We start from the raw sequence: 25235 nt of genomic DNA, 5'->3' as shown, positions 1-25235 counted from the left end.
ATGAGCAGGTGGATTTCAGAAAAACCCGGGAAGACCTACAGGAAGTGATTCCGAGTGAGCGGACCATGTCTGATACCTCGTGGCCCCATTGGGGGTTCACGTGGCAAAGGTGCTCTACCGTTTTCTTCTTCGGCTCATTTTACAGACGAGGAAACTGAGGCAAAACCGGGGTAAGGGACTTGGCCGGGGAGCGTCTGAGGCCGGATTTTCACTCAGGTCTCCATGAGGTCAGACCCAGCTCTTGATCTCTCCTACCGCCTGCTGCCTCTTTTGACGTGAAGTGCCCAGGATTTATGTTCAGCTAGGACAAGCTGCGTTTTAAAATTGTTTACCCAACTGAGCGCCTGTAATTTACGTCTTTAAAAGCAACTTAAATCGGCATAAATCTGGACGCGCGGCCCGGCGTGTGACGTCATGCATGTCTATGTGTGCGAATATGATGAGGGGAGAGGGGAACACTTGTGGCAGAGTTCCGTTTTGGGGAGGAGGGGCACTGCCTTTATTGCTCAGAATCTCTAGGCCGAGAAAGATGCAGCCCTCTCCGGTCCGACGGATGCCTGAATGCTGGAATTTTATATACGTGCCTTGGAGGGTCCCGAGGACCTGACCCGCTGAGGGCCTGGGGGCAGGGGGGGCTAGGTCCAAGCTGGGATCACTGATGGGTCCTTGCTGAGCTGTCTGGAGAAGCTCCTCCGGGGCCACTGGCTCAGGGTTAGGGCCCTCGCGGAGGCCTCCTCCCTCCCTGAAGGTCGCTCCTCTCCACGCGAGGCCGCGGACCGTACCCACGTGAGCGCGCGCACAGCGCGTGCGTGATGCGCCCAGGAGGGCGGGCGGGCGCGGCCTCCGCCCCACACCTGCAGCCACCCGAGCTCCCGGGCCCTGGATTTTCTCATCTGCAAAATGGCAGCAGCGTTCCTACCATGCAGGGGCCGTCTCTCAGTGAGCGCGCTTTGAGCGCCTAAGCCAGAGGACGGGCGGGAGGGTTCCCGGGCCGAGAGGAGCCGCGACGTCCGGGGGAGAGCCTCGGGCCCCGTTGTGACTGCAGCGGGCTCAGGCCGCGTGTGGCCGCCGGGAGCGGGGGAGGGGGGCTTGTGGGAGTGGGTGACTTCTCTTGGGGGAGGGGAGATGGCGCAGGTAGCGGCCGGCGCGGCTGGCTTTATGCGAGGCTCCGAGCGCTGCTGTGTGAGAGCGCAGACACGCGCAGGGGGGGGGGGGGGGGGAGCGCGCGGCGGAGCGCCCTTAGTGACTGAGGAGCCGGGTGCACCGCGCGGCTTCTTAGGGGCCTTAGGCTGGGGAAGACCCGGCACTCTCCACGGCTGAGAGACAGCTGAGTCTGTGCAACGGCTCCATGCAAATCTGGGCCAGTCTCGGGGCTGACATCCCGAACGCCTGCGGTTTTTGTCCGAGAATCCGTGTGAGACAGAGACAGAGACAGAGAGAGAGACAAAGAGATGGAGAAACAGAGACAGACAGAAAAAGAGAGACAGAGAGATAGAGACAGACAGAGAGAGACAGACAGAGACAGAGAGAGAGATGGAGAAACAAAGACAGAGAGAGATGGAGAAACAGAGACAGACAGAAAAAGAGAGACAGAGACAGAGAGATAGTGACAGACAGAGACAGAGAGAGAGATGGAGAAACAGAGACAGACAGAAAAAGAGAGACAGAGAGATAGAGACAGACAGAGAGAGACAGACAGAGACAGAGAGAGATGGAGAAACAGAGACAGAGAGATGGAGAAACAGAGACAGACAGAAAAAGAGAGACAGAGACAGAGAGATAGAAAGAGAGACAGAGACAGAGATGGAGAGAGACAGATAGACAGAGACAGAGAAAAACAGAGAAAAAGATAGAGAAAAGAGAGATAGAAAGACACGGAGAGACCCCCCATAAGGACTGATAAGCATGTGTGAGCACGACTAGAGAAGTCTGGGTGTGGGGGTTTTACCCTTGGGTGAGTGTTTGTGGCGGTTACACGTTTGCCGTCCCTGTCCGTGCCGACCTGGCTGGGTGTTCCTGTGTAGAGAGAAGGCCCTCGGGTGAGAGCAGTTGGCCCTTGGAGCCCTCTCCCTCGGCAGTCCTCGCCCAGAGGGTCCCCAGTGTGAGGCTGAGCCCTCTCTGAGAAAACACAGGAAGCCGCTTCAGTGGCAAAGCCAGGCCTTTAGCAACAGCACCTGAAGGGGAAAGGAAGACCTTGGTCCCAGTCAGGGCGGAGATCGGGGTGGGGGGTTGGATGCGTGAGCCTCCCTGTGTATCAGAGTCCTGCTTCTCTCTTCCCCCCAAGAGACATGGGCTCCTGCCTCCAGGAGTCCCACAGATCTGATTCCTCCAACTTTCCAGGGAACTCCCAAGCGCAGAGGACTGTAGGCAGAATGGCGGAACTTCAGAAAGGAAGAGGCTGGGGCCCTGCCTGAGCTCCCGACAGCCCGGCCCCATTGCCCCACGTAGTCTCCTCTATATACTGTCAACAGCTGGAAGGCTTTTCCCCATCCCTAGACACCCACCATCTGATATGATTCATAGAACCGAGAATGTCCCAACTTAGAACAGAAAAAACAAAATCCAGGTATTTGTCTTGCTGTCCTAGGCCTGGAGCCCTATTCTTTAATAGCTTAACCTCAGCCTACAAAGGTCACGGTCTCCCACTGCATCCAGGGCCGTCTCCAGTTGTCTTCCTATATCTAGCCCCTGGACCCAGAGGGCTCTGGAGGGAAGTGGGGCAGGTGACCTTGTCCAGCCCTCCCCCCCAAAATCAATTCACTCGTGTGTCCCCTCCCTGATGTCTTGGTCCTCTTGGAAAAATGGACAATTAGGAAACACTTGTGGGAAGTGCTCTTCCTCCTCTTCTCCACCTCCTAGTCCTTCCAGTCCCAGAAAAAAATCCTACCTTCTGCAGAAAGCCTTTCCTAATCCTAATGTTAGTGCTTTCCCTGTTATGTGGCTTGTTCATATATCTCGGGCAAGCCACTGGCCTCCAACAACTTCAACAAAACAAAGGGGAAAAACACAAAGGAAAACTATAATTCCTGTGGGAAGGGACCTTCTATCCTGGGAGATGAGATGCCCGAACAAGTGCTCTGACCACTACACCACTCAGCTGTCCCTTTGCCTTCCTTTGCATCTCCAATGCTTGGCACATAGTAGGCGCTTAATAAACATTTGTGAAAGGACTTTCTGACATATGAGAGAGGCTTTAGAACACAGTGTTTCAGAGACGGAATACATTTTAGAACGCAGAATATGACAGAACCCAAAACTACTAGATTTAGAGTGAGGAGGGAAATTAATGGCCACCTTGTCCAATTTCCTTACTTTATACATGGAGAAACTGAGGTCTAAAGAAGGGAAGGGTCTCCCCTAATGATTCCCAGAAACTAAAGGCAGCTAATCCTGGATAGGACAGCAGGTCCTCTTCCTTCAACTCTGCCATCGTGGTCCCCAGAGAGGTCTGTGTTAAACACACATGAGGGGTATACTCCCTGGTGAAATTCTACAGAAGGTCATTTTTGGAGAGCAATGCACTTGGCAACAATAATAGCATTAAACTACCCCTCCCCCCAGTTCTCTGGTTTATGGAGCATCTTTTCTGTGACCACCTATTGATAAAATAGGCACTTGCCTCCATTTTATCGATGAAGAGCCTCCACTGGAGACCCAGCGGAGCTACTAGAGGCCTGAAGCCCTGATTTCCAGGTCCCCAGGTTTAGCACTCAATCCTTTGTACTGTTGTATCCACAGGGGCAGGGACACATCTGTGGAACTTGTTTGTTGGAGAAAAATTCAGTGGGGGTGGAGAGTGGGCAGGGAGGGCCCCAAGGCAGATGGCACATCAGAAGGATTAGTAACAATGGGGGCTTCCCCCGTGCCCCAAATTGTCATCTTCCATTCCCTGAAGTTTCCTCTTTCACGCAGATTCTAATCTTGTTTCTTTAAAACTTAGGTGTTTTTTCTCATAATAGCCCTCAAAAGAGGGGGGGGGTATTATCCAAAGATGATCACAGTAGTCTTAGAAGTGAGATTTAGGGATGTAGAGTACAAATTAGATTTTAGGACTAAAAAGAATCTCATGGTCATTGGGTTTAACCCCCTCATTTTACAGAGGGAAAACTGAGGTACAGAGGTGAGGTGCTCCTCTAGGTAGGATTTGAATCCAGATCCTCTGACTCCAGATCCATACTCTCTCCTCTGCACCAAGATCCTGAATCCAGGTGTCCTCACCTGTCCAGAGTTCTTTCTTGGTTTGGCTTCCTAGGCAGATGACAATTGTGGGCCAGTGTCCAAGGCCAGAGACCAATCCTGTCTGAGGCTGGGTCTCACCAAAGGGAGAGAAATGATGAAACTCCGTAACATGGCAGATACTGTCTCTGGTGGAGCCCGGAGAATGAGGAGGGAGGGTTAGAAAGGCAACTAAGGGAGGGTGATAGAAGATGCGATTGTACACGGCTTGGACAGTCCAGATGAGACCAGATAACTTCCATTGGGCCCCTGAGAAGTTTAATTGCAAGACTTCCTTGGCCAGCATCCAGTGAAGAAAGAGACTCCAGGGTCAGATCCTGCTGCCAATCATCCTTTCCCCCCCACCCCAATTTAAAATAGCCTTTCTTCCTTCCTTTCTTCCCTTCCTGGGCCTGGCCTTTTTCATGAAAAAATCTCAGTTCCACATCAGAAATCTTCGCTGACAAAGGTATCCAGGAAGCTTGGATAAACCCTTCCCTCTCGTGAGGATCTCTGGCAGCTAAAGTCATTGGAGGGTCTGGTCTCTTTCCCATGGGATTCTGACCCCATTAAGTCCCTCCCTTAAGCTTCCTGATGGAATTTTCTTCCATTCGCCCAAACGAAGCAAGAAAATAAAGCTCTGACTTTCCTGTCTCTGGGGTCACAATTCCAGAACTGAGAGATCTCAGAGATCTCCTAGTCCAAACCCCTCATTTCACAAGTAAGGAAACAAGCCCAGAAAGTTAGGGGGTAAGGAAATGAGCATCAGAAGCAGGATTTGAATCCACGTTTTTTAAATCCTCTCTCTCCTTTGCCACGCTGGTAGGAGTGATGGGAAGACAGCCTGAACTGTAGCCCTATCCTTGCCACTGATTGGCCATGTGGCAACTCTTTGCTCCTTTCTTCATCTTCTACCAAATGAAAATTAGTCTGAACTAGAAGTCACCAAGTTTCTATAAGTATGTATTAATAAAGCAATCTACAAGCAATCTACAAATATATATTAATAAGACAATTGGAGACTTTCCAAAGGCCACGTCTCATCAGGTCTTTTACCTGATCCAGGCAAGGGGTTATTTTAGGTCCCACTTTATTATTCACTCCCTCCCAAGAGACCAGATACAGCATAAAGCTTTCCAGCCCTCCTCCCTCCAGCAGCTGGGTCCTGGTCACCCTAGTGTGGACCGGAACCCTGTACCTTTACCTGCAAATCCATCTCCCCTGCTACTAAGTCCAGTTTCAGGGACTTCCACACTGTTCTTTGAAAGGGCAGCCTTTGCCCCCAGGGTACCTCTGGGGCTGTCACAATGATTGTGTGACTATCATTGAGGGGCAGAGGGGGATAGTATCAGGATTCTCACAGGATAATATCAGGAGGGTCTCCAGAGACGAGTCAGGGATCAGAGGGAGTCGTGGAGGGTCACTGCCAATGCCAGGGTATGTCCCACAGCAAAACGGTACTGTCAGGATGCTCATTGATTGTCACAGGTTACGTTAGTGTCCCACCATGGCCGAGACAGAAATCTGAAATTCTCTCCGGACCCTTCTTCTCTCCTCAGGGATTGCTAGGTGCCCCTTAAGCCCTGTGCCCCCTTACCTGCCTCTGGTGGGCTCCTGCCTGGAGTGTTTACTGGGCCTGGTTCACATAGTCCTTCTGGTCCAGAGGCTCCATCACCACCCGGAGGATGGATGAGGCACCCAGCTCCTTATCGCTGCCTCAATTTGCCTTCTCAGCACCCAACCCACGTCCCACCCCAACTTCCTGCCTCCTCAGAGAGTGTGAGTGAGAAAGAAGGAGGCAGTCAACCCCAGAACCTAGTCAGGCCCTCCCTCAACCACAAGCCAAGAACAACAGTGCCAGCCCCGCCCCTCCCCACATCTAGGGCCTGATAGTAGGGAGCTGTGGTCCCAGGGGTCCCAGGCTTCCCTCCGCCCCTGCAGGGAATTCCTAGCACATGGTCGGGGAAAGAGGCCCACGAACTGTAAAGAGTAAGTGGAGATTGCCCTGGATTTGGAGCAGAAGCCCTTGACTGAAGTCCTGTCTCTATTATTTGCCAGCTGTGTGATTGTGGGTAAGTCATTTTCCTTTTGTGTAAAGCCAGCTGGTTGGATTAGATCGATGGTTCTTAGCAGTCTGTGTGTGAGTCATGGGCTCCTTTGAAAAACTGGTAAACTTAGTGACCCCTTCTCAGAATTTTTTTTTCAGTCATCATTGAAGGAAATGACAAATTTCATTTAGAGGATGGTACAAATAAAGATGGTTGTTTCCCATCCAAGTTCATAGACCCCCTTTCCCTGTACCCCCTCCCCCAGGAAATGTACTCATGTCTCCCTTGGTAGTCTGGGAGTCACCGGTTAAGATGATTCTTAAAGACCCTTTCAGAATGAAGGGTGGAGGATTCTGGGAAAAAGAGGGCAATTCAGCTGAAGGAGGTAGGGGACAAGGAAAGCCTCACAAAGGGGATTAAGCTCCCCCTCTACCTCCAGCCCCACATAGACTAATTTACTATTGGTTGGCTATGTGACCTTGTTTGTCTTGGAGTTTGACTTTTTGTGATAAAGGAATGAGCTCATGGAAAATCAGACATTTATAGAGGTGAAAGACCACATGGACTGTGGAGCACAAGGTAATCACCTTACAGAGGAGAAAACCGTCAGTCAATAAACATTTATTAGGCACCTACTATATGCTAGGCACTGTGCTAAGCACTGGAAAAATAAACATGCAAAAGGCAGCCCTTCCCCTCAAGGAGCTTACCATCTCACAGATGCTAGGAATTAAATGATTTGTCCCAGATCATACAAGGAGTCAGGGGCAGAGCGAGCTTTTGAAACCAGGTCCTGTGATGGCAAATTCCACACTTTGTACTCTATCACTCTATGCCCTCTATGCCACTCTATGGCTGGATGATCCTAAGGGTCCTTTCAGCACTAACACCAAATGGACACTGGCCGTCTTGTGGCAAGATTTGTCCCATTGAGGCTCACCGGAGAGAGAAGAACCCCTGGTGGCTGAGCTCCAGCTGGATCCAGTGCATCCGCCAGGGCTGAGCCAGGCTGGAGTCACCCGGCCCTGTGCCACAAATAGCTCCTGCCCCTTCACCTTGAGCCAAACTGTTGAGGAAAGGGGAGGGTGTGGGGACCGGAGAAGAGGATGCCACAGACATTGTTGGGGTTTGAGAGGTGGAAACTGATGCTGGTTCTGCTCACCTCAACTGAGGCAGCTGAGGGGGGCAGGAAATGGGGGAGGGAGAGGAAGCCAAAGACGGAAAGTCAGACAAAGAGAGGTGAACGGCAGAAACAAAAGTTACGGGGGAGAGACAGACAAAACAGAAACTGAGATACATGTTCATGAGGAGAGATAGAAAGGGGCAGGGAGAAGGGAGAAGGGTAGGAATACAGGAGAGGAAAGGGGAGGGAGAGGGAGAGAGAGACAGAAGAGAGGGGGGAGGGAGAGAGAGAGAGAAGGAAGGGGAGAAGGAGAGGAATCATAGAAATACACTAAGAAATTGAGACAGAGGGGCAGCTAGGTGGTGCAGTGGATAGAGCACCAGCCTTGAATTCAGGAGGACCTGAGTTCAAATTTGTCTCAGACACTTAACACTTCCTAGCTGTGTGACCCTGGGCAAGTCACTTAACCCCAGCCTCAGGGAAAAAAAAAAAAAAAACGGACAGAAAAAAGAGCCACACACGGAGAACCCAAACCCAAAAACCAGATAAAGGAACAGAGACAAAGCTGAATGAACGAGAAAATCTGGTTTTGACACCAGGTGTCTCTATCTCTCTCACAGAAATAAGGCAGTGGAATAGTAGGATGACTGAAAGGACTGGAGAGCTCCTGCCTCTAGGCAGGGGTCCCTGGGGCCAGGGCAGGACCCCGAGGTCGGGGCCAGGCAGTAGGCCAGCCAGTTAGCACAGGGTGAAGCGCCGAGCGCTGATGTTCATCCGGGTGAGACCAATGTCCCTGAGCGGGGGAGCCAGCAGGCGAGGGGCCCGAAGGGAGCCCGGGCTCAGCAGCTCTGCGGCCTCTCCGAAGCCCAACCCCTCGGCCTCGGCCTCCAGCTCGGCAGCGTCCAACAGCTCCTGGTGCTGCCTGCAGATCTGCTCCACCTTCAGCTGGTGCATGCGTGACCGGAGGCGCAACAGCTGCCCTGCCAGCTCCCGATCCTGGGCCTGCATCTGCCTCTGCGGGAAACGACCCAGGCTGTGGATCCAGGCCGCCTGCCCACCATCTGGGCCAGGGCTGCTGCGGGCAGCCTGGAGGCAGGCTTCAGGGCTGGCCCTCTACCCACTGCACCACCTAGCTGCCCCTCTGTCTCACTTCCTTAGTGTATTTCTATCTCTATGACCCCTCTCCTTCTTCCCCTCTTTCTCTCTCCCCTTCTCTGTCTCTCTCTCTCTCTCTCTGTCCGTCTCTGTCTCTGTCTCTCTCATCTCTCTCTCTCTGTGTCTCTCTGCCCCCTCCCCTAGTCTCCAGCCGGTGCCTGGGCACCTTGCCAGCCCCTAGGAGCTCTAACGTTCTGTGGTCCTGAAATCCCTTCCGTTCAGCTCGGCCCTTCCTGGCTCCTCCTTCCCCTCCAGACCAGCTCCTCCCTCTGCTCCCCTCTTCCTCCTCTTCCAGGAATCATAAGAATAACTCCTGTCACCCTGGCCTTGGAGGCTTTACAAAGCACTTCCTCACCCTGACAGGGGAAGAGGGGGGAGGTTGGGACTGGAACCCAAGACTACCAAGGAACAGGGCTGTTTCCCAGCCTTCTAAATGGACCTGGGTTGATCTGTTTGTTAACAAAGATTTATTAAGCACCCACCCAGTACAAGAGACCAGGCTGGGGGAAGACGAGCCCACTCTCAGCATTGCATGACCCCACTGCGGACTAAAGCCTCCCCAAGTTTTCTGGGAACTTAGGGTCCTTAGGAAACTTTGGATCATTTAGTGCTTCCCGTGACAGGTATGTAAACTGAGACTCAGGGTTGACTCAAGGTCTCACAGTCAGGAGAAAAGATCTGATCAAGGTTCTCTGACCCAAAAGCCATCGTTTTCACCCGCTACCCATGCTGCCGGCCCATCCTGAAACCGGGGACTCCCTAAGGGCCGGCCTGGGGCGCCCCCTGCCAGTCTCCACTCCGACCACCCACACCCCAGACTTACCAACTCCTCTCTGAGCCACTGCAAGGCGTCATCCAGAGTGCGAAAACCACAGATGGTTCCCACGCCTGGTTCCCCTAGTTCGGCCCTGGTCTGCCCTCGGCGCCAGGCTTGGCTTTGGACCCTGGCCGTCCACTCCAGGTATGAGGGCCTTCTGGTCTGCAGCTTTAGTTTGGCAGCGAGTGCCTTCAAGCTGTCCAGGGTCTCCTCCTCTCGTTCTTCCTCCTCACCCAGAGCCCCAAACGCCAGGGACCCCAAAGCCATGGTGATGGCAGCTCTGGTGGGAGAGGGAGGACGTGCAGGCCGTCCCTGGGTTAGGGGGAGCAGATGGGTAAATGTGCCACAGTCGGACCGTGTAAGATTGATTGTGTGGCTAATTTCCCTGGAATTCTATAGTAATGGGAACTCACGTGACCCCCAGAGGAAAGGGGGGGCAGGATCTCAGTTTCTCTGGCCTCAGGGTCAAATTTAATTGTCCCTGCCCAAAAGGAGACATCCTATTCTCTGAAAGGAAACTTCTACAAGCCCAGGTTGCTGCTGAGGATATTGGCTTTTTCCCTTGGCATCTATCTACTTTCCTTCCCACCTCTCCCAATCATACTGCCATGGAGGATACGTCTTCAAAACTCAGCTGGGGCAGGGACAGAATTCCTTCTAATCCCAACTAGATGGGGGGGGGGGGCGGCGCAGAATGAGGTACCAGCCTGGAGGGAGCAGGGAGCTGGATCCTGACAGGGGAGTGGATATATGGGATACCTAACCGGGTCACAGAGAGAGTGTCAGACTGGATGAAGGAGAATGTGGGGTCTTCAGCTAGAAAAGGACAGACTGTGAAGGCTGTGGTCCCTGCCTGGAGGGAGGAAATAAATGTGAGGGGTCCCAGCCTGGAGGGGGCGATGGGAGGTGCTGGTTCCGTTAGGATGCTCCCAGGAAGTGTCTAAGATAGATTGCTAGAGGTGGGAGGAAGTAGGTGCTGCATCTTGGGAAGCTCCAGGAGAGGCTGTGAGGTGGACTCCACTGTGGCATTCTGGGCCCCAAAGGACAAGACACTGGTGAAGAGGTAACTGCCCCCAGGGGGCGCTCCTTACCAGTGACCACCAGATGAGCTGATACAGTCAGCATTTAAGGTGGCCCTGAGGAGACCCAACAGAGGGCTCAATTTAACAACTAGGAAGGACCAAGCTAGTCCATCTGTGTCCCGTTAGAGAGGAAATTGAGGAGGAGAGCGGAGAACCGAGGATCGGTCAGTGGCAAAACAATCAACTGGAAATAAAACATGTGCCCTCGATTGGGGGATGGTGGAACAAATTGTGGTTTCCCTGCAAGAAACAAGGAATATGAGGTATCCAAAGAAACGTAGGAAGGCGCGTAGGGGTGGGAAAAGGGAAGCGAGGAAAGCCAAGAAAAGAGTATTCTACACATTGGCTCTAAGAGCGCAAGGAAAGAGCCCTTACAACAGTTAAATGAAGGCAAGGGGAAATGCATTTCTCCCCCTTTCCCCTCCCCCCTTTCCTCGGAGAGGTGGGCAAAATAGCTTAAACATTGTCACAGTCAAAGAAGGTCGTTTTGGTTTAACCGTGTTTCTTTGTTATAAGAGAAGGGTCATGGGGGTGGGGGGGGGAGAGGGATGTATCTGAAAATGACTGTGATGTATAAACAATATCAAAAATGAATTAATTTAAAACTTAGGCAGGACTTCTGACCCGGGGCTTCTGATTACAAGACCGGACGAGGTGAGCCGGGGAATGAAGGAGGAGGATGAATGACAGTTTTCTGATTATTTCCCGAGCGAGGCGGAGGAGAGGAGAGCTCTGTTTGGGAGTGGGGGTGGAATGGGTGCACTGGCTCCAAGAAATCCGAGTCCCCACTTAGGCTGCAAGCCCGAGGCTGTTTTGCCCCCACTACGACGGCAGTGTCGGGCTTGAGCACCCCGAGTCCTCCAGATCTCAGGAAATCCTGAACCCTCCCTTCGTGGGGCCACCTTAACCACCCCGTCCCGCAAGTCGCACCCGCCCCGGGGGCAGTTCCTGTTCCCCCTCCCTCCCGGATCCTCGGGTTCTCGCTCTGGGCGCAGAGGACTCTGTGCCTGGGACCCCGCCCTTCTCCCTTGCGCCCCATAAAGGCCGCGGCACCCCAGAACCCCGGCGCCCTACATCTCCCGTATGGAGTTCTCGGAGCTGATCCGCACTGGTCGCGCGGAGGCGCTCCTTCTGCCCGGCCCCGGGCAGTCCCCGGTGCGGGGCACCCTGTGTGTCACCAGTCACCACCTGCTGCTGTCCGCGGGCCACGGAAGCCCTGGCGACCTGTGGCTGCTTCTGCGCAACGTGGATGCGGTGGAAAAGCGGTGAGAGGAAGGCCAGGCCAGGCTGCGCCCTCGAGGGGCGCGAGGGGCCAGGGCGGGGGCCCAGGGGAGGGAAGCGGGCTGCCAGACCCGAGAGAGTGGGGGGAGAGGTGGAGGGGGCGCCGGGGTGTGTGTGAGTGTGCGAGTGTGAGTGTGTGTGTGTGAGTGTGTGTGTCTCTGTGTAAGAGTGTGAGAGTATGTATGAGTGTGTGAATGTGTGAATGTGTGTCTCTGTGTAAGAGTGTGTGTGTGAGTGAGTGTGTGTGTCTCTGTGTGAGCGTGTGTCTCTGTGTAAGAGTGTGAGAGTATGTATGAGTGTGTGAATGTGTGAATGTGTGTCTCTGTGTAAGAGTGTGTGTGTGAGTGAGTGTGTGTGTCTCTGTGTGAGCGTGTGTCTCTGTGTAAGAGTGTGTGTGTGAATGTGTGAGTGAGTGTGTGTGTCTCTGTGAGAGTGTGTGTGTGTGTGAATGTGTGAATATGTGTCTCTGTGTAAGAGTGTGTGTGAATGTGTGAGTGAGTGTGTGTGTCTGTGAGTGTGTGTGTGTGAATGTGTGAGTGAGTGTGTGTGTCTGTGAGAGTGTGTGTGTGTGTGTGTGTGAGTGTGTGTCTCTGTGTGAGTGTGTGTGTGTGAATGTGAGAGTGTGTGTGTGAATGTGAGTGTGTGTGTGTCTCTGTGTAAGAGTGTGAGAGTATGTGTGAGTGTGTGAATGTGTGAATGTGTGTCTCTGTGTAAGAGTGTGTGTGTGAGTGAGTGTGTGTGTCTCTGTGTGAGCGTGTGTCTCTGTGTAAGAGTGTGTGTGTGAATGTGTGAGTGAGTGTGTGTGTCTCTGTGAGAGTGTGTGTGAATGTGTGTGTCTCTGTGTAAGAGTGTGTGTGTGTGAGTGTGAGTATGTGTGTGTACGTGAGAGATTGAGTGTGTGTGTGAGTGTGTGTCTCTGTGTGAGAGTGTGTGTGTGTGTGAATGTGTGAGTGTGTGTGTGTGAATGTGAGAGTGTGTGTGTGTGAATGTGAGAGTGTGTGTGTCTCTGTGTAAGAGTGTGAGAGTATGTGTGAGTGTGTGAATGTGTGAATGTGTGTCTCTGTGTAAGAGTGTGTGTGTGAGTGAGTGTGTGTGTCTCTGTGTGAGTGTGTGTCTCTGTGTAAGAGTGTGTGTGTGAATGTGTGAGTGAGTGTGTGTGTCTCTGTGAGTGTGTGTGTGAATGTGTGTGTGTCTCTGTGTAAGAGTGTGTGTGTGAGTGTGAGTATGTGTGTGTATGTGAGAGATTGAGTGTGTGTGTGAGTGTGTGTCTCTGTGTAAGAGTGTGTGTGAGTGTGTGTATGTGTGTGAGTGTAAGAATGAGTGTGAGAGTGAGTGTGAGTGTGTGTCTGTGTGTGAGTGTGTGAGAGTGTCTGTGAGTGAAATTGTGTGTGTGTAAGTGTGTGTGTGTGTCTGTGTGAGAGTGTGTCTCTGTGTGTGTGTGTGTCTCTGTGTGCGAGTGTGTCTGTGAGTGAGAGTGTGAGAGTGTGTGTGAGTGTGTGTGTCTGTGAGTGAGTGAGTGTGTCTGTGTGTGCGAGTGTGTCTGTGTGAGTGTGAGTGTGTGTGAGTGTGTGTGTGAGTGTGTGTGTGTCTGTGAGAGTGTGAGTGTGTGTGTGTGTGAATGTGTGTGTGAGTGTGTGTGAGTGTGTGTGTGAGTGTGTGTGTCTCTGTGTAAGAGTGTGTGTGAATGTGTGAGTGAGTGTGTGAATGTGTGTGTGAGTGTGTGTCTCTGTGTAAGAGTGTGAGAGTATGTGTGAGTGTGTGAATGTGTGAATGTGTGTCTCTGTGTAAGAGTGTGTGTGTGAGTGAGTGTGTGTGTCTCTGTGAGTGTGTGTGAGTGTGTGAATGTGTGAATGTGTGTCTCTGTGTAAGAGTGTGTGTGTGAGTGAGTGTGTGTGTCTCTGTGAGTGTGTGTGAGTGTGTGAATGTGTGAATGTGTGTGTGTCTCTGTGTGTGAGTGTGAGAGTATGTGTGAGTGTGTGTATGTGAGAGATTGAGTGTGTGTGTCTGTGTAAGAGTGTGTGTGTGAATGTGTGAGTGAGTGTGTGTGTCTCTGTGAGAGTGTGTGTGTGTGTGAATGTGTGAATGTGTGTGTGTGTCTGTGTGTGAGTGTGAGAGTATGTGTGAGTGTGTATGTGAGAGATTGAGTGTGTGTGTCTGTGTAAGAGTGTGTGTGTGAATGTGTGAGTGAGTGTGTGTGTCTCTGTGAGAGTGTGTGTGTGTGAATGTGTGAATGTGTGTGTGTGTGTCTCTGTGTGTGAGTGTGAGAGTATGTGTGAGTGTGTGTATGTGAGAGATTGAGTGTGTGTGTCTCTGTGTAAGAGTGTGTGTGTGAATGTGTGAATGTGTGTCTCTGTGTAAGAGTGTGTGTGAATGTGTGAGTGTGTGTGTCTGTGAGTGTGTGTGTGTGAATGTGTGAGTGTGTGTGTGTCTGTGAGAGTGTGTGTGTGTGTGAATGTGTGTGTGAGTGTGTGTCTCTGTGTGAGTGTGTGTGTGTGAATGTGTGAGTGTGTGTGTGAATGTGAGAGTGTGTGTGTGTGAATGTGTGAGTGTGTCTGTGAGTGTGTGTGTGTGAATGTGTGTGTGAGTGTGTGTGTCTGTGTGTGTGTGAGTGTGTGTGTGTCTCTGTGTAATAGTGTGAGAGTATGTGTGAGTGTGTGTGTATGTGAGAGATTGAGTGTGTGTGTGAGTGTGTGTGTCTCTGTGTAAGAGTGTGTGTGTGAATGTGTGAGTGAGTGTGTGTGTCTCTGTGTGAGAGTGTGTGAGTGTGTGTGAATGTGTGTGTCACTGTGTAAGAGTGTGTGTGTGTGAGTGTGAGTATGTGTGTGTATGTGAGAGATTGAGTGTGTGTGTGAGTGTGTGTCTCTGTGTAAGAGAGTGTGTGTATGTGTGTGAGTGTAAGAATGAGTGTGAGAGTGAGTGTGAGTGTGTGTCTGTGTGTGAGTGTGTGAGAGTGTCTGTGAGTGAAATTGTGTGTGTGTAAGTGTGTGTGTGTGTCTGTGTGAGAGTGTGTCTCTGTGTGTGTGTGTCTCTGTGTGCGAGTGTGTCTGTGTGAGTGAGAGTGTGAGAGTGTGTGTGAGTGTGTGTGTCTGTGAGTGAGTGAGTGTGTCTGTGTGTGCGAGTGTGTCTGTGTGAGTGTGTGTGTGTGTGAGTGTGTGTGTGTCTCTGTGAGAGTGTGAGTGTGTGTGTGTGAATGTGTGTGTGAGTGTGTGTGTGAGTGTGTGTGTCTCTGTGTAAGAGTGTGTGTGTGTGAATGTGTGAGTGAGTGTGTGTGTCTCTGTGAGAGTGTGTGTGTGAGTGTGTGAATGTGTGTGTGAGTGTGTGTCTCTGTGTGAGAGTGTGAGAGTATGTGTGAGTGTGAATGTGTGTCTCTGTGTAAGAGTGTGTGTGTGAGTGAGTGTGTGTGTCTCTGTGTGAGCGTGTGTCTCTGTGTAAAAGTGTGTGTGTGAATGTGTGAGTGAGTGTGTGTGTCTCTGTGAGTGTGTGTGTGAATGTGTGTGTGTCTCTGTGTAAGAGTGTGTGTGTGTGAGTGTGAGTATGTGTGTGTATGTGAGAGATTGAGTGTGTGTGTGAGTGTGTGTCTCTGTGTGAGAGTGTGTGTGTGTGTGAATGTGTGAGTGTGTGTGTGTGAATGTGAGAGTGTGTGTGTGTGAATGTGAGAGTGTGTGTGTCTCTGTGTAAGAGTGTGAGTATGTGTGAGTGTGTGAATGTGTGAATGTGTGTCTCTGTGTAAGAGTGTGTGTGTGAGTGAGTGTGTGTGTCTCTGTGTGAGCGTGTGTCTCTGTGTAAGAGTGTGTGTGTGAATGTGTAAGAGTGTGTGTGTGTGAGTGTGAGTATGTGTGTGTATGTGAGAGATTGAGTGTGTGTGTGAGTGTGTGTCTCTGTGTAAGAGTGTGTGTGAGTGTGTGTCTGTGTGTGAGTGTGTGAGAGTGTCTGTGAGTGAAATTGTGTGTGTGTAAGTGTGTGTGTGTGTCTGTGTGAGAGTGTGTCTCTGTGTGTGTGTGTGTCTCTGTGTGCGAGTGTGTCTGTGTGAGTGAGAGTGTGAGAGTGTGTGTGAGTGAGTGTGTCTGTGTGTGCAAGTGTGTCTGTGTGAGTGTGAGTGTGTGTGTGAGTGTGTGTGAGTGTGTGTGTGTCTGTGAGAGTGTGAGTGTGTGTGTGTGAATGTGTGTGTGAGTGTGTGTGAGTGTGTGTGAGTGTGTGTGTCTCTGTGTAAGAGTGTGTGTGTGAATGTGTGAGTGTGTGTGTCTCTGTGAGAGTGTGTGTGTGAGTGTGTGAATGTGTGTGTGAGTGTGTGTCTCTGTGTAAGAGTGTGAGAGTATGTGTGAGTGTGTGAATGTGTGAATGTGTGTCTCTGTGTAAGAGTGTGTGTGTGAGTGAGTGTGTGTGTCTCTGTGAGAGTGTGTGTGAGTGTGTGAATGTGTGTGTGTGTCTGTGTGTGAGTGTTTGAGTATGTGTGAGTGTGTGTATGTGAGAGATTGAGTGTGTGTGTCTCTGTGTAAGAGTGTGTGTGTGAATGTGTGAGTGAGTGTGTGTGTCTCTGTGAGAGTGTGTGTGTGTGAATGTGTGAATGTGTGTGTGTGTCTCTGTGTGTGAGTGTGAGAGTATGTGTGAGTGTGTGTATGTGAGAGATTGAGTGTGTGTGTCTCTGTGTAAGAGTGTGTGTGTGAATGTGTGAGTGAGTGTGTGTGTCTCTGTGAGAGTGTGTGTGAATGTGTAAATGTGTGTCTCTGTGTAAGAGTGTGTGTGAATGTATGAGTGTGTGTGTCTCTGTGTGAGTGTGTGTGTGTGAATGTGTGAGTGTGTGTGTGTGAATGTGAGAGTGTGTGTGTGTGAATGTGTGAGTGTGTCTGTGAGTGTGTGTGTGTGAATGTGTGTGTGAGTGTGTGTCTGTGTGTGTGTGTGAATGTGTGAGTGTGTGTGTGTCTCTGTGTAATAGTGTGAGAGTATGTGTGAGTGTGTGTGTATGTGAGAGATTGAGTGTGTGTGTGAGTGTGTGTCTCTGTGTGAGAGTGTGTGTGAGTGTGTGTGAATGTGTGTGTGTCTCTGTGTAAGAGTGTGTGTGTATGAGTGTGAGTATGTGTGTGTATGTGAGAGATTGAGTGTGTGTGTGAGTGTGTGTCTGTGTAAGAGTGTGTGTGTATGTGTGTGAGTGTAAGAATGAGTGTGAGAGTGAGTGTGAGTGTGTGTCTGTGTGTGAGTGTGTGAGAGTGTCTGTGAGTGAAATTGTGTGTGTGTAAGTGTGTGTGTGTCTGTGTGAGAGTGTGTTTCTGTGTGTGTGTGTGTCTCTGTGTGCGAGTGTGTCTGTGTGAGTGAGAGTGTGAGAGTGTGTGAGTGTGTGTGTCTGTGAGTGAGTGAGTGTGTCTGTGTGTGCGAGTGTGTCTGTGTGAGTGTGAGTGTGTGTGTGAGTGTGTGTGTGTCTCTGTGAGAGTGTGAGTGTGTGTGTGTGTGAATGTGTGTGTGAATGTGTGTGTGAGTGTGTGTGTGAGTGTGTGTGTCTCTGTGTAAGAGTGTGTGTGTGAATGTGTGATTGAGTGTGTGTGTCTCTGTGAGAGTGTGAGTGTGTGAATGTGTGTGTGAGTGTGTGTCTCTGTGTAAGAGTGTGAGAGTATGTGTGAGTGTGAATGTGTGTCTCTGTGTAAGTGTGTGTGTGAGTGAGTGTGTGTGTCTCTGTGTGAGCGTGTGTCTCTGTGTAAGAGTGTGTGTGTGAATGTGTGAGTGAGTGTGTGTGTCTCTGTGAGAGTGTGTGTGTGTGAATGTGTGAATTTGTGTGTGTGTCTCTGTGTGTGAGTGTGAGAGTGTGTGTGAGTGTGTGTATGTGAGAGATTGAGTGTGTGTGTCTCTGTGTAAGTGTGTGTGTGAATGTGTGAGTGAGTGTGTGTCTCTGTGAGAGTGTGTGTGTGTGTCTCTGTGTGAGTGTGTGTGTGTGAATGTGTGAGTGTGTGTGTGTGAATGTGAGAGTGTGTGTGTGTGAATGTGTGTGTGTGTCTGTATGTGTGTGTGAATGTGTGAGTGTGTGTGTGTCTCTGTGTAATAGTGTGAGAGTATGTGTGAGTGTGTGTGTATGTGAGAGATTGAGTGTGTGTGTGAGTGTGTGTGTCTCTGTGTGAGAGTGTGTGTGAGTGTGTGTGAATGTGTGTGTGTCTCTGTGTAAGAGTGTGTGTGTGTGAGTGTGAGTATGTGTGTGTATGTGAGAGATTGAGTGTGTGTGTGAGTGTGTGTCTCTGTGTAAGAGTGTGTGTGTATGTGTGTGAGTGTAAGAATGAGTGTGAGAGTGAGTGTGAGTGTGTGTCTGTGTGTGAGTGTGTGAGAGTGTCTGTGAGTGAAATTGTGTGTGTGTAAGTGTGTGTGTGTGTCTGTGTGAGAGTGTGTCTCTGTGTGTGTGTGTCTGTGTGCGAGTGTGTCTGTGTGAGAGTGTGAGAGTGTGTGTGAGTGTGTGTGTCTGTGAGTGAGTGAGTGTGTCTCTGTGTGCGAGTGTGTCTGTGTGAGTGTGTGTGAGTGTGTGTGGCGAGGGTAAGGGTCCTCTGCAGGACGCATTGATTAGCATGGTCAAGGCGTGCCCCGGGAAGATCGGGAACCGCTTAGCCGGGAAATCCGTGTGGCGGGGTCAGGCAGCCCTGCCCTGTTGTGTCGGACGCTGGCTGGGAAGGCACGCGTAGCTCTCCGGGTCTCATTCCTCCAGCTAAGGAGAGCTGAGCTCCCTCTGTCCCACTGATCACCCTCCCCATACGACTCCTCCCCCCCCCCCCCGCTCCCGTTTTTCCCCCTCGCTAACCCTCACATCGATGATCCTTGCACTATCCCCTTCCCCAAAATCTCTCCGCTCTTTCTCCGTGACCCGTGTCCTCTTCCCCTACGTCCCACTTATCACTATTCGATTTTCCGTCTTTCCACTCTCGTTCCCCTGAGGGCTCCACTCCCACCTCGTGACCCTATACCTGCCCTGAATCCTAAACCAACTCAGTATCTTTCCCCCTGAGCGCCGCGTGCCCATTTAGCCCTCTGACTCCCCAGGGTGGCGGGGAGCTCGGGCACTATCACCCTGAGATGTAAGAACCTGCACGTTCTGCAGCTGGAGATCGAAGGCTTGGAGGAGACCCTGGACATCGCCAGTTCCATCGAGGTGGGCGGGGCGTGCGGGACAGGGCAGCGAAGCCGTGCCCGCATACCGGGGAAGGGGGCCAGAGAGCGGCAGGGAGGAAAGCGAGGACACGGAGGTTTTGCTGCGGAGCTGCGGAGTCTCCAGACATACTTCCTGCCTTTCTCCTCAAGGCTTTGACCTCGCTGGAATCTGTCACCACTTCCTATCCATTCTTCTACAGACCCCAGAGCCTGAGGCTGGGAGAAGCTGCGGACCTACACCCCCCGGACCACTTCTATCAGCAGGTGGCCCTCCAGGTAGGGGCGGGGACGGAGGATTGAGAGCAACTGCAAAGAGACTTTGGGATGCCGTGGGGAAAGGGCTTGGAGCCCTGTCTGGGGGGGGGGAGGGAACTTTCCGAGGATGTGAGCCCGTGAGAGACCACCCCACCCCACTCCCACCCCGTCGGTCCCTGTAGACGGACGCCTGGCGCCTGAGCACAGTGAACAGGGACTTCGACGTGTGTGCCAGCTACCCGACAGCCTTGGTGGTACCCGTCGGGATTGGAGACGAGGTCCTGGCACGAAGCGCCCGCTTTCGCCAAGGGGGACGCTTCCCTGTGCTCTGCTACTATCATACGACCAATGAAACAGTGAGTCTCGAATGGGCTCCCGGACCCCACTCTGCTCCCTGCCCTGGGAACTCTGCTCATCTCCCAGATCTAACTACCCTAGCCTTGTGCCCACTCCCCCACTGGCTCCTGGCTCCTCCCTGACCCCCCATCCATGTGCCTCACCCCAAACCCCACCTCACACGTTCAGCCCCGCCTCAGGACGTCTGGCCCCGGGCCCCCAGATGGATACACCCTTGCCCCTACCTGATCTAGTCTCCAGTGTTCTCCCTAGGATCCTGAGCCTCCCCGGCTCCCACCTTGCCCTCACTTGCAGCCCACCGGGGGAGTCCTAACCCTGGGCTCTGAGAGGGTGGTCCCTAAGCTGGCTCACTCATCCCTCTCCCAGGTGATGCTGCGCTCCAGCCAGCCCCTGCAGGGGGCCAACAGGCGCCGCTGTGCGGAGGATGAGGAGCTGCTGCGGGCAGTTCTGGCCCTGGGCGGTGGGCGGGGCTTGGTGCTGGACACGCGCTCCGCCCAAGCAGTCAAGCAGGCCCGAATCACCGGGGGCGGAACGGAGGCCAAGGCGGCCTACCCCGGCTGGAAGCGGCTGCACCGGCCCCTGGAGAGGTAAGTAACCTAGTCGTGCCAGTCCAGGGCGACTTGGCCATTTTAACAGCATTGGTGATGCTGAGGCAAAGGATTCGAGGTGGTGATTCTACTGCCAGCTGTCAACATTTATTAAGCGCCTACTTTGTTCTAAACTTGGTGCTAAGAACTGAAAATATAGAGAATATAAATATGAAAAAAGGAGTCCCTTTCCTCCAGCAGCTTATACTCTAAGTGGAGGCCGCACCCAAAAAGAAGCTGAAAGGTTGGGGGAGAGGGGAGGAGAGGTACGAGCAGCCAGGTGAGAAAAGGAGGCGTGGCTCACCCATCCTCCCATCAGAGGGGCCCAAGGTACTGATGAGCAGGATGAAGGCTCCTGGCGGGGAAGTCCAGGAGGGAAATAAGCAGCAAATCACTGGGACAAGGCTAGCATTGAAGAAAATGAAACTAGATGGGAGGAGGGCGGAGAGGGCTGGAACTCTGGAGAAGTACCCTTGAAAAAAGGTGTTAACTCAGTAGAACTGATGAGATGATGGCTCTCTAGTTCACATATATACTTAGTACTTAGCATGGTGATGTAATGATTTTCTAATTCACTCATATGCACGGTATGCTAATGATGTAATTACAATAAAGTATATAAGGGCTGAGGACTGGAAGTCATTCTAACATTGACCAGCCTTGTGGAGGCTCTCCTGCCTCCTACACTATGGGGGAGACTGGTTGAGATTGGCAGACTGCTGAAGGAGACTGGGTCAGACTATGACAGATTGTGTAAGAGACGGTAAAGACTTTGGACACTATTCTTGCCCATCCTCCATGGTGTCCATCCTGCTGAGACCAAGGCCCTTCCGGAGGACCTCCAGAAAGCTAGCCTGGACATTACGATAGGGAATGGCCTCAAGATGCTGATTCAGCGTTAGGGTTAGTGGGGGAAAGAATGGATTCTCATCCACTTGTGGTGGTTTCAGGGAGTTTTCAGCTTCTCAGTCTTTCTGAAAGGAAAGACAGCGAAATCTAAAGGAAGATCATGGAGTAAGATGGAGAAGGTAGTTGTGAGGGCTGAGCAGACTGAGGAATTGTATGGTCAAACTGTTAGAACTGAGGTCCTTGAAGATGATCCCAGGGGATGGGATGGACAGGAAGACCACCAGCCAGGTTCATGCTTGTTGATCTTCCTGATCTCACCTGGGAATTTCCTGGCAAAGCTACCGGAGAGGTTTATCATTTCCTTCTCCAGCTCATTTTTATAGATGAGGAAATCAAGGCAGATAGGGTGACTTGTCCAGGGTTACCTGGCTAAGGAAGTGTTTGAGGCCAGGCAAAAAAATGACAATCAAGTCAGTCCCTGGCCCCAGGAAGCTCACATTCTAATCAGAGGGGACAGAGGCAACTAATTGGAGGACATCAATAGCATTCAGCTCAGGTCAGATAAATCAACAAAAGCTAACATTTATACATTATTAGGTGCTAAGCACTATACAATTTTGTCCCCACAACAACCTAGGGAACAAGAGGCTGTTATCCCCATTTTATAGGTAAAGAAATTGAGGCAGAGGTGAAGTGGTTTGCTTGGGGTCACAAAGCTGGATATGAAAGTTAGGTCCTCTCAATTCCTGGGTTGGTGTTTTATCCAGGGCACCACTGAGATGCCCCAGGTCACATTTTAACTCAGGTCTTCCTGACTCCAGGGCTGGCTCTCCATGCACCACACCATACAGCTGCACCAGGAATATCACAGAGGAGAGCAGCGAGTTTAGGCTGCCTCCCCCTCTTCCTCCTGGCCCAGAGATTTGGCGGGAATAGGAGTCATCACTAGTGTAAAAGGTGGCAATGGATAGTGTATTTACAGAAAAGCTAGCAGACTGATAGAGTTGGAGCAGACCTAAGGAGGGTCAGGAGTCACCAGATTAGTATGGCAAGACTGGATAAGCAGAGTGGAGGCAGGCAGGGGTGCTGGGGCTCCCTTGGAAGAACAGGCCTCTCAGATTTGGAGGTAGGGTGACTCATCTGCCTCTCCCCCCAGGGGCCGGCCCCTGCAGGACAGTTTTGTCCGGCTGGTAGAGGCCTGCACAGACCCCTCGCTGAGTATGGATCGCTGGCTCAGCCGACTAGATAGCTGCCGATGGCTGACACATGTTAAGGAAGCACTGACCGCTGCCTGCCTGGCAGCCCAGGGCATGGACAGGTAAGGCCCAGGGGCTGGGGAACTGTGACTGCCCTCCAGGGCGGAGAGAGGGAGGGACCCAGGATTAGCATCCCACCCCTACATAGGAGGCCCCAACTCTAACCACCAGGAATGCTAACGGGGAAAAGCCAGAACTCCATTATGGCCAGAATAGCACCGGAAGGGGTCTAGTGCGAAATCAATCTGGAAAGAGAAATTCAGGTTAGACTAGGTAGGCCTTAAATGCTGGGCAGAGGACCACAGAGAACTGTTTAAAGTTTTACCCAGGACTGTCAGCTGGAAAAAACCATTCTGGGCGGCTTGGGAAAGACAGATGGTGGAGGGGAGAGGCTGGAGGCCATTAAAGTCATCCAGGTAGGCCAGAATAGTGGCAATGGGAGCAGAGAGTGGGTACTGTGGAGGGTCAGTCCTGGCGTCACCCCCTTCAGAAAGCTTTCCCTGAGGCTTCTGGCCCTCCACAAATGTCCCTAGAACACTCATTTCTCATTTGCTGCTCAGTGTGTTATAGGGCACCTTTTGAAGCCTGTACCTTATCACTGCTGGAGTCATTCTGACTTGTCAGGTTTGGGGATGGGGAGCCACCCCACAGAGAGGCAGGGGACTGCTGCTGATGGAGCCTCTTGGGTCCATACAGGGAAGGAGTCTGTATCCTGGTACATGGGGCTGAGGGCACGGACACCACCCTCCTTGTGACCTCACTGGCACAGCTAATCCTGGATCCCAAGTGCCGAACAATGAGTGGCTTCCAAAGCCTCCTGGAACGGGAATGGATCCAGGTAATAGGCCCCAGTGGGAGCCCAGGCTGTTGGGACCAGCTCCTAAAGCAGACTCCTGCTCATCCTTGCTTTGCCCTCTTCCCCAGGCCGGTCACCCTTTCCAGCAGCGCTGTGCCCACTCAGCCTATGCCCAGGCCCGCCCCAAACACGAGGCACCGGTCTTCCTGCTCTTCCTGGACTGTGTGTGGCAGCTAAACCGTCAGTTCCCATTGTCCCTGGAGTTTGGGGAGGGGATGCTGCTGGCCTTGTTTGAGCATGCATACGCCTCCCCCTTTGGCACCTTCCTGTGCAACAGCGAGAAGGAGAGGTAAGAGCCAGCTGGGCTGCACCTCCCCTGTTCAGACCCTCTCTGCTCGAGCACCAGGCTCCTTCCTCTTTCTAAACCCCAGTTCAACTCCTCCGGAAGCCAGCTCGGCTCTGATAACCCACCCCTGGGACAGGTGCCAGGGAGACCCTTCCAACTGAAAATGACTTCCATCCCCATCCTTGCCAGCGAAGCTCTGTGTTATAGCCTCAGGGAAACATGCTGAAGGCCAAATGGCCATAGATCACAGCATCCCTCACAGGCACAGAGCGGCAAGAGCCTTCAAATGACAACCAAGACACCCTGCACCCAAACAAGTATCCAGCTCTGGCGCAAAGGCCTCCAGGGACAAAATGGCAACCACTGGCCCTCTGATGTGAGAGACGTTACTGGGATAATATGGAAAGAATCCTGGGTTCCAATCATCCTCTTATTACTAATTCACAGGGTGACTTATCACAGTCAAGATACTTTTCAGCCTCAGTTTCACCTCCAAATTAGAGAACAGTACAACTTCACAAGACTGACCTCGGCATGAGATGAAGGCAGCTGGGTGGCACATTGGTTAGTGTCAGGTGTGGAATCAGGAAGACCTGAGTTCAAATTCAGCCTCAGAAATAGTAAACAGGGTGATTGTGGGCAAGTCCTCCCTGTCTGCCTCAGTTTCCTTATTTGTCAAATGAGCTGGAGAAGGAATGGCACAGAAAACCCCAAAAGGGATCACAAAGGATTGGACAGGACTGAAAACAACTCCATCACATGACAAATATGAGGATAATATTGACTTACATTACCCATGGTTCTACTTACTGTATGACCTTGGGCAAGGAGGTCAGGCCAGATGACCCTGGAATCCATGCCTTGGGGTGGCAGGAGAAAGGCCAAGAACTAGAAGCCCAAGGGCTTTCTTAGCCATCTCTCCAGGTAGCTAGAGGGCAGCCTTAACCTCCCTTTCTATGTGAGGAAAAGTGATGTGCTCAAGGTCTCACAGTCGTGGGTGGAACGCAGGTTTCTGACTGCACTGTATAAAAGTAATCCCTAGAATCCTGCTCAGAGAGGAGAGAGCTGGAGGACCCTGGGCTGCTGTATGATGGCAGTTCTGGTCCTAGAACATCTGGATAGCCAAGTGGTGACTGCAGTTAGTGGTCTGTGCCTTCTTCAGCCTCCAGACCGGCTAGACTTCTACCCATAGGGTTGCAGGCCTGAAGCTTACAATTTCTGCTCCAGAGACAGTGCAAGGGACCCCTCAAAAGCAGGCATTGCCCTCCTCTATAAAACCTCAACTTACAGGGTTCTGAAAGACCCGTCTAATCCACTCTGCTTCTTGGTCAGGTACCTGTGTGATGTGAAGACAAAGACCCACTCCCTATGGTCCAGTCTGAACCAATCAAAGGAGAGGAGGAGACTCCGTAATCCAATCTACTCGCCCAACCCTCTGGCCCTGTGGCCCTCAGTGGAGCCCCAGAGCCTTCAGCTGTGGGCGGGTAAGGTGTATTTTACTGCTCCACCCATCACCCTCCTGCAGGCTCTTGTCTCTAATGGGCTTCCTCTCTGCTCCCACTCCCAGGTCTTTTCCTCCGCTGGACTAGACCACCTGAGCCTGCCCAAGAGGCGTGGGAACAGCTCTGGAGAATAGTGACAGAGGAAGAGGGAGTATGAAGTCTCCAGCTTTGAGGAAGAGATTTTGCTCCAAATCTCCACATCCAGTCTTTGCTTCAGGGTTCTTGGCTAGCTGCCTTAAAGACTGAAAGGTTAGGTATGGATTTCAGTAGCTCCAAAGTTCAACTGCAGTTATTCCCAAACCCTTTCACTTCCAGGGCCATGAAGTAGAGGAAAAAAGCTGACAATAAATGGGCCTGAACTTGTCCTCTGTCTCCCAGAGTCTCACTGGGAAGAGGGGATAGATATGTTCCTATTGACCAATAAGCTCTGCCTAACCCACAGCTCTTCAA

At 51.9% G+C, this 25235-nt stretch overlaps 3 protein-coding genes across 6 annotated transcripts in view; 1 reads left to right on the top strand and 2 right to left on the bottom strand.

The window, feature by feature from the left end:
• Nucleotides 1-5985, bottom strand: part of LCK (LCK proto-oncogene, Src family tyrosine kinase) — a 30111-nt gene extending 24126 nt beyond the window's left edge. The window contains exon 1 of the mRNA XM_074305349.1: nt 5813-5985. The gene's annotated coding sequence lies outside the window, so the exon portion shown is untranslated. The remainder of the gene's footprint in view (nt 1-5812) is intronic.
• Nucleotides 5986-6868: 883 nt separating this feature from the next.
• FAM167B (family with sequence similarity 167 member B) lies at nt 6869-9743 on the bottom strand. The gene is made up of 2 exons (XM_074305363.1): nt 9365-9743; nt 6869-8400 (listed from the first exon to the last, which is right to left on the bottom strand). The coding sequence occupies exons 1-2, from the start codon at nt 9623-9625 to the stop codon at nt 8125-8127; spliced, it is 537 nt and encodes a 178-aa protein (XP_074161464.1). The 5' UTR covers nt 9626-9743; the 3' UTR covers nt 6869-8124.
• On the top strand, nt 8919-25149 carry LOC141563785 (myotubularin-related protein 9-like). 4 transcript variants are annotated; one of them, XM_074305345.1, is made up of 12 exons: nt 8919-9164; nt 9246-9502; nt 11051-11705; nt 18730-18838; nt 18988-19113; nt 19275-19448; nt 19816-20036; nt 22042-22203; nt 22838-22979; nt 23066-23286; nt 24616-24767; nt 24851-25149. In XM_074305345.1, exons 3-12 carry the CDS (start codon nt 11524-11526, stop codon nt 24940-24942), a joined length of 1581 nt encoding a protein of 526 aa, XP_074161446.1. In that variant the 5' UTR covers nt 8919-9164; nt 9246-9502; nt 11051-11523; the 3' UTR covers nt 24943-25149. The 4 variants fall into 4 exon arrangements, with proteins under 4 accessions (XP_074161446.1, XP_074161448.1, XP_074161449.1 ...); XM_074305347.1 differs by lacking the exon at nt 8919-9164 and having other exon boundaries at nt 9396-9502; nt 18788-18838; nt 19038-19113; XM_074305346.1 differs by lacking the exons at nt 8919-9164; nt 9246-9502 and adding an exon at nt 10352-10703.
• The last annotated feature ends 86 nt before the right edge of the window (nt 25150-25235 follow it).

The sequence above is a fragment of the Sminthopsis crassicaudata genome, chromosome 3 (genome assembly GCF_048593235.1).
Source record: "Sminthopsis crassicaudata isolate SCR6 chromosome 3, ASM4859323v1, whole genome shotgun sequence".
Lineage (NCBI taxonomy): Eukaryota > Metazoa > Chordata > Mammalia > Dasyuromorphia > Dasyuridae > Sminthopsis > Sminthopsis crassicaudata.
The sequence above is the reverse complement of the archived record's forward strand: the minus strand, read 5'-3'. Positions and strand labels throughout refer to the sequence as shown.

Bases quoted from the DNA above. Each gene is read 5' to 3' on its own strand.
- LOC141563785 (XM_074305345.1), top strand. From the start codon at position 11,524: ATGGAGTTCTCGGAGCTGATCCGCACTGGTCGCGCGGAGGCGCTCCTT. The intron at 11,706-18,729 runs GTGAGAGGAAGG...CTGACTCCCCAG, and splicing joins GTGGATGCGGTGGAAAAGCG to GGTGGCGGGGAGCTCGGGCA. The intron at 24,768-24,850 runs GTAAGGTGTATT...TCCCACTCCCAG, and splicing joins GAGCCTTCAGCTGTGGGCGG to GTCTTTTCCTCCGCTGGACT.
- FAM167B (XM_074305363.1), bottom strand. From the start codon at position 9,625: ATGGCTTTGGGGTCCCTGGCGTTTGGGGCTCTGGGTGAGGAGGAAGAA. The intron at 8,401-9,364 runs GTAAGTCTGGGG...CGTTTCCCGCAG, and splicing joins AGTGGCTCAGAGAGGAGTTG to AGGCAGATGCAGGCCCAGGA.